At 59.9% G+C, this 12,240-nt stretch overlaps 1 protein-coding gene across 1 annotated transcript; it reads left to right on the top strand.

Annotated features, from left to right (window-relative positions):
* Nucleotides 1-5,547: 5,547 nt before the first annotated feature.
* LOC133626247 (UPF0598 protein C8orf82 homolog) lies at nucleotides 5,548-11,881 on the top strand. The gene is made up of 4 exons (XM_062003871.1): nucleotides 5,548-5,619; nucleotides 7,771-7,831; nucleotides 11,009-11,456; nucleotides 11,815-11,881. Exons 1-4 carry the CDS (start codon nucleotides 5,548-5,550, stop codon nucleotides 11,879-11,881), a joined length of 648 nt encoding a protein of 215 aa, XP_061859855.1.
* Nucleotides 11,882-12,240: the final 359 nt, after the last annotated feature.

Here is a 12,240-nt window from a genome sequence, read left to right as displayed (position 1 = left end):
GACAAGGGGACGGTGAGGGGACACGGGGACGGTGAGGGGACACGGGGGTGGTGAGGGGAGAATGGGGTGGTAAGGGGACAAGGGGGTGGTGAGGGGACACGGGGGATGGTTAGGGGACATTGGGCAGGTGAGGGGACACGTGCGTTGTGAGGGGACACGGGGGGGTGAGGGGACACGGGGGTGGTGAGGGGAGAAGGGGGTGGTGAGGGGACACGGGGACGGTGAGGGGACACGGTGGGGGTGAGGGGACACGGGGGTGGTGAGGGGAGAAGGGGGTGGTGAGGGGACACGGGGACAGTGAGGGGAGAAGAGATTGCTGAGGGGACATGGGGCTGGTCAGCAGACCCGGGGGGATGAGTGGACACGGGGGGGGTGAGGGGAGAAGGGGCTGGTGAGGGGAGAAGGGGATTGTGAGGGGAGACGGGGATGGTGATGGGAGAAGGGGAGGTTGAGGGGACACGGGGGTGGTGAGGGGAGAAGGGGGTGGTGAGGGGACATGCGGCTGGTGAGGGGACACGAGGGGGTCAGGGGACACGGAGGGGGGTGAGGGGACATGGGGGTGGTGAGGGGAGAAGGGCATGTTGAGCGGACACGGGGATGGTGAGGGGAAAAGGGCAAGGTGAGGGGACACGGGGGTGGAGAGGGGACAAGGGGATGGTGAGGGGAGAAGGGGATGGTGAGGGGACACAGGGGTGGAGAGGGCACACGGGGATGGTGAGGGGCACAGTGTGGGCACAGGGATCGTGAGGGGACATGGGGATGGTGAAGGGATAAGGGGGATGGTGAGTGGAGAAGGGGAGGGTGAGGGGACTAGGGCGTGGTGAGGGGACATTGGGCAGGTGAGGGGACACGGGGGCTGTGAGGGGAAAAGGGGATGGTCAGGGGACACGGGGATGGTGAGGGGACACGGGGATGGTGAGGGGACAAGTGGGAGGTGAGGGGACATGGGGATGGTGAGGGGAGAAGGGGGTGGTGAGGAGAAAAGGAGTTGGTGAGGGGACATGGGGCTGGTGAGGGGAAACGGGGGTGGTGAGGGGAGAAGGGGATGGTGAGAGGACATGGGGGTGGTGAGGGGATAAGGGCATGTTGAGGGGACACGGGGATGGTGAGGGGACATTGGGCAGGTGAGGGGACACGGGGCTGGTGAGGGGACACGGGGCTGGTGAGGGGACAAGGGCGTGGTGAGGGAAGAAGGGGGATGATGAGGGGACATGGTGTGAGCACAGGGATGGTGAGGGCACGGTGTGGGCACAGGGACAATGAGGGGAAACGGTGTGGGCACAGGAATTGTGTGGGGCACGGTGTGGGCACAGGGATGGTGAGGGGCACAGTGTGGGCACAGGGACAATGAGGGGACATGGTGTCGGAACAGGGACGGTGTGGGGACACAGTTTGGGCACAGGGATGGTGAGGGAACATAGTGTGGGCATAATGATGGTGTGGGACACGCTGTGGGCACAGTGATGGTGAGGGCACGGTGTGGGCACAGGGACAATGAGGGGAAACGGTGTGGGCACAGGGATTGTGTGGGGCACGGTGTGGGCACAGGGATGGTGAGGGGCACAGTGTGGGCAGAGGGATGGTGAGGGGACATGGTGTGGGCACAGGGATGGTGAGGGTACACGAGGGGGTGAGGGGACACGGGGGAGGTGATGGGACAAGGGGGGGTGAGGGGACATGCGGCTGGTGAGGGGAAACGGGGGTGGTGAGGGGAGAAGGGGATGGTAAGGGGAGAAGGGGGTGGTGAGGGGAGAAACGGTTGCTGAGGGGACACGCGGGGTTAGGGGACGTGGGGGTGGTGAGGGGAGAAGGGGAAGGTGAGGGGACATGGGGATGGTGAGGGGAGAAGGGGGTGGTGAGGGGACAAGGGGTTGGTGAGGGGACATGGGGGTGGTGAGGGGACAAGGGGGTGGTTAGGGGACACGGGGGGGTGAGGGGACATGGGGGGGTGAGGGGACATGGGGGTAGTGAGGGGACATGGGGCGGGTGAGGGGACATGGGGGGGTTGAGGGGACACGGCGGGGGTGAGGGGAGAAGGGGGTGGTGAGGGGACAGGGGGGTGGTGAGGGGAGAAGGGGGTGGTGAGGGGACACAGGGACGGTGAGAGGACACAAGGGTGGTGAGGGCACATGGGGGTGGTGGGCGGACACGGGGGGGGGTGAGGGGAGAAGTGGACGGTGAGGGGAAAAGGGGCTGGTGAGGGGACATGGGGCTGGTGAGAGGACACGGGGGTTCGAGAGGACACTGTGGTGATGAGGGGACCTGGGAGTGTTGAGGGGAGAAGGGGATGGTGAGGGGACACGGGGACGGTGAGGGGAGAAGGGGATGGTGAGGGGACACGGGGGGGGTCAGGGGACAAGGGGACGGTGAGGGGACAAGGGGACGGTGTGTGGACAAGGGGACGGTGAGGGGACACAGAATGGTAAGGGGACACGGGCGTGGTGACGGGACACGGGGATGGTGAGGGGAAAAGGGGCTGGTGAGGGGAGAAGGGGGTGGTGAGGGGACACGGGGACGGTGAGGGGAGAAGAGGTTGCTGAGGGGCCATGGGGCTGGTGAGCGGACCTGGGGGGATGAGCGGACACGGAGGGGGTGAGGGGAGAAGGGGGTGGTGAGGGGAGAAGGGGATGGTGAGGGGACACGGGGGTGGTGAGGGGACAAGGGGGTGGTGAGGGGAGAAGGGGATGGTGAGGGGACATGGGGATGGTTAGGGGAGACGGGGATGGTGGTGGGAGAAGGGGAGGTTGAGGGGAGAAGGGGAAGGTGAGGGGACAAGGGGGTGGTGAGGCGATATTGGGCAGATAAAGGGACACGGGGGTGGTGAGGGGACAAGGGGATGGTGAGGGGCACAGTGTGAGTACAGGGATCGTGAGGGGACACGGGGATGGTGAGGGGATAAGGGGGATGGTGAGTGGACAAGGGGGTGGTGAGGGGACAAGGGGGTGGTGAGGGGATATTGGGCAGGTGAGGGGACACGGGGGTGGTGAGGGAAGAAAGGTGATCGTCAGGGGACATGGGGGTGATGAGGGGACACCTGGGTGATGAGGGGACACAGGGATGGTGAGGGGACATGGGGATGGTGAGGGGAGAAGGGCGTGGTGAGGAGAAAAGGGGTTGGTGTGGGGACATGGGGCTGGTCAGGGGAAACGGGGGTGGTGAGGGGACAAGGGGATGGTGAGAGGAAATGGGGGTGGTGAGGGGATAAGGGCATGTTGAGGGGACACGGGGATGGTGAGGGGAGAAGGGGATGGTGAGGGGAGTGGGCACAGGGATGGTGTGGAACACGGTGTGGGCACAGGAATGGTGAGGGGACATGGTGTGGGCACAGGGATAGTAGGGGGACACAGTGTGGGCACAGGGATGGAGAGGGCACGGTGTGGGCCCAGGGACAATGAGGGGACATGGTGTGGTCACAGGGATGGTGAGGGGACACGGTGTGGGCACAGGGATGGTGTGGGACACGGTATGGGCAAAGGGATGGTGAGGGGACATGGTGTGGGCACAGGGATGCTGAGGGCACGGTGTCGGCACAGGGACAATGAGGGGACACGGTGTGGGCACAGGGGTGGTGTTGGACATGGTGTGGGCACAGGGATGGTGAGGGGACATGGTGTGGGGGCACAGGGATGGTGGGGGGATACAGTGGGGGCACAGGGATGGTGTGGGATATGGTGTGGGCACAGTGACAATGAGGGGACATGGTCTGGGAATAGGGATGGTGTGGGACACTGAGTGGGCACAGGGATGGTGTGGGACATGGTGTGGGCACAGGGATGATGAGGGGACATGGTGTGGCCCCAGGGACAATGAGGGGACACCCTGTGGGCATAAGGATGTTGTGGGACACCGTGTGGGCACAGGGATGGTGTGGGACATGGTGTTGGCACAGGGATGCTCGGGGGACACGGTGTGGGCACAGGGATGGTTTGGGACACAGTGTGGGCACAGGGACAATCAGGGGACATGATGTGGGCACAGGGATGGTGGGGGGACACGGTGTGGTCATAGGGATAGTGGGGGGACACGGTGTGGGCACAGGGATGGTGTGGGACATGGTGTGGGCACAGGGACAATGAGGGGACATGGTGTGGGCACAGGGATGGTGAGGGGACATGGTGTGGGCACAGGGATAGTAGGGGGACACAGTGTGGGCACAGGGATGGTGAGGGCACGGTGTCGGCACAGGGACAATGAGGGGACACGGTGTGGGCACAGGGATGGTGAGGGACACGGTGTGGGCACAGGGATGGTGTGGGACATGGTGTGGGCACAGGGATGGTGAGGGCACACGGTGTGGGGGCACAGGGATGGTGGGGGGACATGGTGTGGGCACAGGAACAATGAGGGAACACGCTGTGGGCACAAGGATAGTGTGGGACAAGGTGTGAGCACATGGATGGTGACGGCACACAGTGTGGGCATAGGGATGGTGAGGGGACATGGTGTGGGCACAGGGACAATGAGGGGACATAGTGTGGGCACTGGAATGGTGAGGGGATTTTTGCACTTGAGGCACACGGCACATAGCCACTTTCCTTGAGGTCTCAAAGAACAAACCTCCTTGTTCTGGTGCCCATCAGTGCCACTTTTCTTGCATAAGAAGCTTAAACTGTGGATCATCTTCACATCTTGAAATTCTTTGTCGGTCGTTTTCCACGGTGCAGCGTTCCAGGCTGTCAGCAGCTCTTCTCGGTAGGCATCCCTGTTCTGAGATTTGGTCTCATTCCCTTCATTGCTACATTCTCTGGGACTCACAGTCAGGCTTCTTGCACATCCATCATCCCAGTCCTGATCCTGGGCTGTTCCCTTAGCCTCTTTGTGTGGCTGCCGTGGAGCCTCGCTTCTTTGTCACAGCCCCACAGGCCTTGCCTTTAGGGCATCTCCAGTCCCAGCGTGTGACCGAGTCTCCTCACTTCTGTGTTGTGTTGTCTGTGTTCTGTGTGGTGTTGGTGTTTATATGTGTGTGTTTACCATAGAGGTGCTCTGCCTGGGGATGTAGAGTCAAGGGCAGGTGGAGGAGCACTGAGTGTATGTCAGTTCGCTTTTGATACGTGGGAGTTGGGGCTTTGGCTGCCGAGTGAGGTGCTGGGGCTTTGGCTGCCGAGTGAGGTGTCGGGGCTTTGGCTACCAAGTGAGGTGTCGGGGCTTTGGCTGCCGAGTGAGGTGTTGGGGCTTTGGCTGCCGAGTGATTAGGTTTTGCATCTGAGTCACTTGTTTTGCTCTGTTTCCAGAGACTGAGGCTGTGCTCTGAATAAGAATACAAGGGGCAAGCAGAGTGTGTCAGTGCTGCTGTCATGTGGACACAGTGGGGTACCGAAGCTCAGGAGCAGCGCATCACAGTGGCACCCGCCAACTTTTGGAATCGGATCTGTGATTCTTTGCAAATTAAGTACCAGGATAATGCTGTGTTGGGGCTGGGAGGAGGGGGACAAGGGTAGGAGTTACAGAGAGGGTTTTTGTGTAGAGCCTGGACTTTGGAGGCAGTTACTTCTCAGGTCAATGGCAGCATGTCCCAGGCAGAGCTGCTCCAGCCTCTGTGTATGTCTCATGTCGTCTGACTTCCCCATGTCAGCTTCCTCGGGCCTCCTCGTTCTTCACTCTTTGCTCTTCAGCGGCAAGGTCTGCCCATCAGCTCCTCCTGCTCCCGACTGACTCATCTTCGTACCCATCACCTCCTCCTGCTCCTGATGGACCCATCTTGGTGCCCATCACCTCCTCCTGACTGACTTATCTTGGTGCCCATCACCTCCTCCTGCTCCTACTGGACCCATCTTGGTGTCCTGTCATCTCTGCTTGGCCCTGCTGGACTCGGTGCCCATTGTCTCCTCCTGGTCCTTCCCAACTCATCTTGGCATCCTGCCATCTCTGCTCGGTCCTGCCAGACACATCTTGGCATCTGTCCTGTCCTTCTGGTCCTGCTGGGAATGTTTTGCCACTCATGATGCCTTCCACTTCTCCTGGAACCATCTCAATGCCCCTCACATCTGCTTGGCCCTGCTGGACACATCTTTGGTGCCCATCATCTCCTCCTGGTCCTGACCAACCCACCTTGGCACCTTTCATCTCTTCTTGGCTCTACCTGACCCACCTTTGCACCCATCATCTCCTCCTGGTCCTCCTGGACCCATTTTGGTGCCCATCATCTCCTGCCCAACCCATCTTGGTGCCACTTATCTCCTGCTCAGCCCATCTTGGCAACCATCATCTTCTGGTCCTCTTGGACCCACCTTGGCACCCACAATCTCCTTCCTGTGCTGACCAACCACTCCTGGTGTCCCTCATCTCTTCTTGGCCCAGCTTGACCCATCTTGGTGCCCACCATCTCTTCCTGGTCCTGCCCAACCCAACTTGGCACCCATCACTTTCTGGTCCTCCTGGACCTATTTTTGGTGCCCCTCATCTCCTCCTGCCCAGCTCATCTTGGCCCCCCATCACCTCTTGCTTCTCCTGGATGCACCTTGGCACCCTCAATCTCCTTCTGGTTCTGACCAACCAGTCCTGGTGCCCCTCATCTCTTTGCCCAGCTTGACCCATCTTGGTGCCCACCATCTCCTCCTGCTCCTGCCCATCCTATCTTGGCACCATCTTTCTTCTCCTGGACCCTTTCTGGTGCCCATCACCTCCCCCTGCCCAACCCAGCTTGGTGCCCCCCTCATCTTGTCCTGTTCTTTCTGGACCCATCTTGGCAGCCATCATCTCCTCCTGCTCCTCTTGCACCCACCTTGGTGCCCATCACCTCCTCCAGCACCCACCCACCCCCAGTGGCACCCAACACCCCCTCCTGGACCCCCCAGTGCCCTCATCTCCCCCATCCCCATCCACCTGGCACCGGGAGGTGCCCCCCAGGCCCCCCAAAGCCACCCCCAAGTGCCTTCGGGTGACATGGGACGGTGAGTGTGGGGGGCACCCACAGTGGAGGGGGCACCCCAGGAGCACCCATGGATGGGGAGGGGGTGGGGTGGGACAGGACACCCATCAGAGTCCAGAGATGTATAAAGAGAGTTATTAATTAGAAGCCCCTAATTATCAACCCAGATGCTGATTTCTCCTCAGGGTTGGGGGAGCCATGGAGGGGAAGGGGGGGGGGGGTCCCGAAAGTGGAGGGTCTTCAAGGTGGGTGTCACAAGGAAGGGGGTCCCCAAAGTGGTGGGTGTCCCCAGGGGAGGGGTCCCCAAAGTGAGAGTCCTTAAGGTGGGAGGGGTCCCCAAAGTTGAGGGGGATGTCCCCAAGGTGGAAGGTGGGGGGGGGGGGGGGGGGGGTCCCTGGATGGGAGGGTGTCCTTAAGGTGAGGGGTCCCCAAAGTGAAGGGAGGCATCCCCAATGTGGGAGTCCTTAAGGTGGAGGGGTCCCCAAGGTGGGTGTCACTAAGGTGGGGGTGTCCCCAAAGTAGGGAGGGAGGGTCCCCAGGGTGAGGGGGGATCCCCAAGATGGGTGTCCCCAGGGGGAGGTCCTCAAGGTGGGTGTCACCGAGGTGGGGGGGTCCCCAAGGCACAGGGGGTCCCCGAGGTGGATGTCACAGGGTGAGGGGGGTCCTGGGGTGGGGGGACCCCCAGCGCTACCTCCCAGCTCTGCTCACTGCCAGGCGTGGGGGGGAGGAGGCACAGGGGGAGGGTGGGGGGTGACACCGGTGTGTGGGGGGGTCCCCACTTCCTCTGTTCCCATTTAACCCTTTCCCCCCCTCAGCTTTTGTATTTCCCCTCTCCCTTTTTCCCCCTTTTTCCCCCTTTTTCCCCCCCTTTCCCCCCCTTTCCCCCTTTTTTTCCGTTTCAGCCTTTTATTTATTATGAAGCCGACTCCGAGCATCTCCCCGAGCCCCCCCACCCCCGCGGCTGTGGGACCCTCCCCGCGCGTGGGCCGGGGACGGGGGGAGGACGGGGGGGGTCCAGATTGGGGGGAGGGGTCCAGAGGCACCACCCCCCGCCCCTTCCCCCACGGCATGTGAATAAAAAGCGTCTGGCCGGTGCTGCTCGTTCCCTCTGGAGCCCATCAGTGGGGGGCTATATGGGCTATGAGGAGGCTATGGGGGGCTATACGGGGCTATGAGAAGGCTATGGGGGGATATATATGGTGTCTATAGGCTTCGGGGATGCCTATAGGGATATATGTGGGTGCCTACAGACTTATGGGGGTGTCTGTATGGTCATGTGTGTGTCTATAGGGATACGTGTGTGTGTGTCAGTAGGGTTATGGGGGTGTCTATAGGGATATATGTGGGTGCCTATATGGTTATGGGGGATGCCTATAGGGATCTATGGGGGTGTCTATAGGGTTAAGGGGGTGTCTCTAGGGGTACGTATGAGTGTCAGTAGGGTTATGGGGGTGTCTGTAGGGATATATGTGGGTGTCTATAGGGTTAAGGGGGTGTCTGTATGAGTGTCAGTACAGTTATGGGATGTCTCTAGGGATATATGTGGGTGTCTATAGGGTTAAGGGCGTGTCTGTAAGGATCCGAGAGGATCCCCAATGGATCCTGGGCAGAACCCCCCAAAAAAAGACCTCAACGGACCCAGGACAGAGGCTGGATGGATGCTGGATGGATCCCAAACGGATCCTGGACAGTCTCCCCCAAAAAGACCTAAATGGACCCAGAGCAGAGGCTGGATGGATCCCAAATGGATCCCAGGCAAACTCCCCCTCCCCAAAAAGCTCTGAATAGACCCAGAATATAGCCTGGATGGATCCCAGCCCAGAGACAAAACAGATCCTGGATAACCCCCCCCAAAAAGACCCTAAATGGACCCAGGGCAGAGCCTGGATGGATCCCAGACAACCCCCCCCCCCTCCCCAAAAGGCTCTGAATGGACCCAGGACACAACCTGGATGGATCCCAGCCCAGAGACAAAACAGATCCTGGACAACCCTCCCCCCAAAAGACCCTAAATGGACCCAGGGCAGAGCCTGGATGGATCCCAGACAACCCCCCCCCCTCCCCAAAAGGCTCTAAATGGACCCAGGACACAACCTGGATGGATCCCAGCCCAGAGACAAAACGGATCCTGGACAAAACCCCCACAAAAAGACTCTAAATGGACCCAGGGCAGAGCCTGGATGACCCCTGAATGGATCCCAGATGGCCCCTGGATGGATCCCAGCCAGATCCCATTTGGCCCTTGCACCTGCTTTGGGATTTTGAGGCTTTTCCCCTTTTTTTCCTGCAGCTTTTCCTCGATGACACCAAAGTGAAGAACTTCATCACTTCTTTCAAAGGTACTGGGATCCCCCCAAAACCCCCCCAAATCCTCCCCCTCAAAAATGACCCCTCAAAATGCCCCCAAAAACCAAAATCCCCCCAAAATTATCCCCCAGATCCTCTCTGACCCCTTCCAAAGACCCAAATCCCACCCTAAAACCCCCACAAATAAGCCTCCCAAATCCCCCCAAAAAACCAAACCCCAACTCCCCCCGACCTCAAAAGCCCCCAAATCCCAACAATCCCCCTCAAATCCCCCCAGAGCATCCCAAAACCTACCAAATCCCCCCCAAAAAGCCTCCAAATCCTCTCCAACCCCCCCAAAAATGTCAAAATCCACCCAAACCCCCCAAAATATCCACCCAAAAAAATACAAAAGCCCCCCAGAAACCCCCAAATCCTCTCCAGTCCCCCCAAAATAAATCCCCCAAAAATCCCAAAAGCCCCCAAATCCCCCCCAAAAAACCCCAAATCCCTTCCAACTCTCTCCAAAAACAATCAAAATCCTCCCAACCCCCCCAAATCTCCTCAGAACCCCTCCAAAAAACCAAATCACCCCAAAAATCCCTCCTCCCCATCACCATTCAGTAGCGTTTTAGCCTTAATTAGGGTCTTTAATTAGAGACTCATCGTTATTTGGGGGTCTCATCTGTATTGGGGGGGCTGTGAGGTGGGGAGAAGATACTCTCATCCCCTTCATCGCCTTTGTAGGTGCCAAAACATCCTCCTCTCAACCTAATTTGCATATTAATCACCGCCTTAATTAACCACTTCCTGCCCTTAATTGCTCCCAGGCACTTGGTAACACTGATCCCTACTTACCCCCCCCCCCCCCCCCCCCCCAAACCTCCCTCAGCCCCTTCAAATCGCTTTCCCATTAAGGAACACCCCCTTTCTCCGGTGTTAATTAGGGGAGGGTTAATTAACGAGGGTGTGAGGTTAATTAACGTTGCCTTCCTCACTCACCTGGAGCTGAACCCCGGCAGCCTCTATGGGAGGGTTCATTATGGAGAATTGGGGGTTAGCTAGGAGAGTTGGGGTTAATTATGGAGAGTTGGGGGTTAATTAGGAGGGTGGGGGTTAATTAGGAGGTTTAGGGGTTAATTAGTGGGGTTACTTAGGGTCCATCCTGGCAGGTATCACCTTCCTCTTCCTCACTCCCTTAGCAGTGGTTGTTCTGAGCAGCTTTAATCATGAGAGGACTGAGGGTTGGAGGTTAAATTAGGAGGGTTGGGGTTAATTAAGAGCACTGGGGGTTAATTGTGGGAAGGGGTTATCCCAGCAGACGTTGCCTTTCACATCTTCTTCTTCCTCACCCTCCCTTAGAATCGCAGTGGTTGTTTTGAGTGGGTTAACCATGGGGGGACTGGGGGTTAGTTAGGGGCGTTGGAGGTTAATTAGGGGGATTGGAGGTTAATTAGGAGCACAGGGAGTTAATTCAGGGAAGGGGTTAATGATGGTTTATCCCAGCAGACGTTGCCTTCCTCCTCCTCATTTTCTTCTTCCTCACCCTCCCTTAGAACCGCAGTTGTTCCAAGTGGGTTAATCATGGGGACACTGGGGGTTAGTTAGGGGGGCTGGAGGTTAATTAGGAGGGTTAGGTTAATTAGGAGCGCTGGAGGTTAATTGTGGGAAGGGGTTAATGATGACTTATCCCAGCAGACGTTGCCTTCCTCCTCCTCTTCTTCCTCACCCTCCCTTCGCAGCACCGCAGAGGCCGTTCCCAGCGGGCTAACCACGAGCGGCGATGCGGCTTAATTAAAAGGGGGGGCTGTTAATTAAGGAGAGGCGTGGGTTAATGAGGGTCCATCCCGGCAGACGTGACCTTCCTCACGTTCTTCTTCACGCGGCTGGAGCGGAACCGCAGCGGCCGCTACGAGCGCGAATTCCCGTTCGTGTCCCGCTGCGGCGCGGAGCGCAACCTCCTGCGCTGCGAGCACAGACCCATCGTCTTCACCCACCTCCTGCCCCCGGACGCCTCCTCCTCAGCCTCCTCCTGCTCCCGCCGCGCCGTGCTGTCGTTCTGCGGCGGCGGGGAGCGGCTGGCCGTGCCGTTCCGGCCCGAGGCGCTGGTGATGCTGCCGGAGAACGGGCGCTTGTACCACCCGGCGCCGGGCCGGGCGGGGGGCGCGGGGCCGGTGCGCTCGGCGCTGGCTCTGGAGTGGGGGTCCCGCTTGGAGTACGAGCAGGGGCCGGAGCAGCCCCCGACTCACTTTTGGTGGGAGGGGAAGAGGTATCGGCTCACGGGGGAGCTGGTGGAGCTGCTGCGGGGAGGGGAAGGGGCGGGGGAGGCGGAGAGCGGCGGGGCCGCGGGGCGGGGGTGAGGCTTGGAGGGGGTGGGAAGGGGCATTGCATGGCCCCGGGCGAGGAGGAGGAGGAGGCAGAGCTGGTGCTCAGCCACACCGTGTGGCTGATGCTGTGGTGAGGTGGGCGTTGCTGGTGCCAGGGATGTGGGTGTTGTGTGTGGGTCCCCCACTGTGATATTAAAGGTCTTTGGCAATTGAAATGAGCCTAGAGGTGATGGGTGCCACTGCAGCAGCGTGGGTGCAGCTGTGGAGAGGTTGGTGCTGCTATGGTGAGGTTGGTGCAGCTGTGGTGGGTGACACACGGTGCTACTGCCACAGTGTGGGTGTCCCCACGGGTGCTGCCACGGTGACTGTTGCTGCCACACTGTGGGTGCCACTGTGGTGATGTTGGCTGGTGTGTAGAGGGAAGGGAAGTTCTTCAGAGGGATGTGGCCATGGGCTGAGGTTGCCCGAGGGCAAGGAGCCAGCAGCGTGCCCAAGGGGGCAAGAAGGCCAGTGGCAGCCTGGCTGGGCTGAGCAGTGGGGTGGCAGCAGCCCCAGGGCAGGGATTGTCCCCTGTGCTGGGCCCTGGGGAGGCTGCAGCTCCAGGGCTGTGCTCAGTGCTGGGCCCCTTACTCACTGCCACAGGGACACTGAGGGGCTGCAGCTCTAGGGCTGTGCTCAGTGCTGGGCCCCCTCACTCACTGCCACAGGGACACTGAGGGGCTGCAGGGAGAGAAGATGCACTGGGAAGCTCTGGGCTAA

The sequence above is a fragment of the Colius striatus genome, chromosome 10, assembly GCF_028858725.1.
Source record: "Colius striatus isolate bColStr4 chromosome 10, bColStr4.1.hap1, whole genome shotgun sequence".
Taxonomy (NCBI): Eukaryota; Metazoa; Chordata; class Aves; order Coliiformes; family Coliidae; genus Colius; species Colius striatus.
Note: the sequence above shows the minus strand (reverse complement) of the source record. Positions and strands in the feature narration are given on the sequence as shown.

Excerpts from the sequence above, each read along its gene's own strand:
- LOC133626247 (XM_062003871.1), top strand. The coding sequence starts at position 5,548 with ATGTCGTCTGACTTCCCCATGTCAGCTTCCTCGGGCCTCCTCGTTCTT. Across the intron at positions 5,620-7,770 it reads CTTTGCTCTTCAGCGGCAAG|CCTTTTATTTATTATGAAGC; the intron begins GTCTGCCCATCA and ends TTTCCGTTTCAG. Across the intron at positions 11,457-11,814 it reads GGGGAGCTGGTGGAGCTGCT|TGTGGGTGTCCCCACGGGTG; the intron begins GCGGGGAGGGGA and ends CTACTGCCACAG.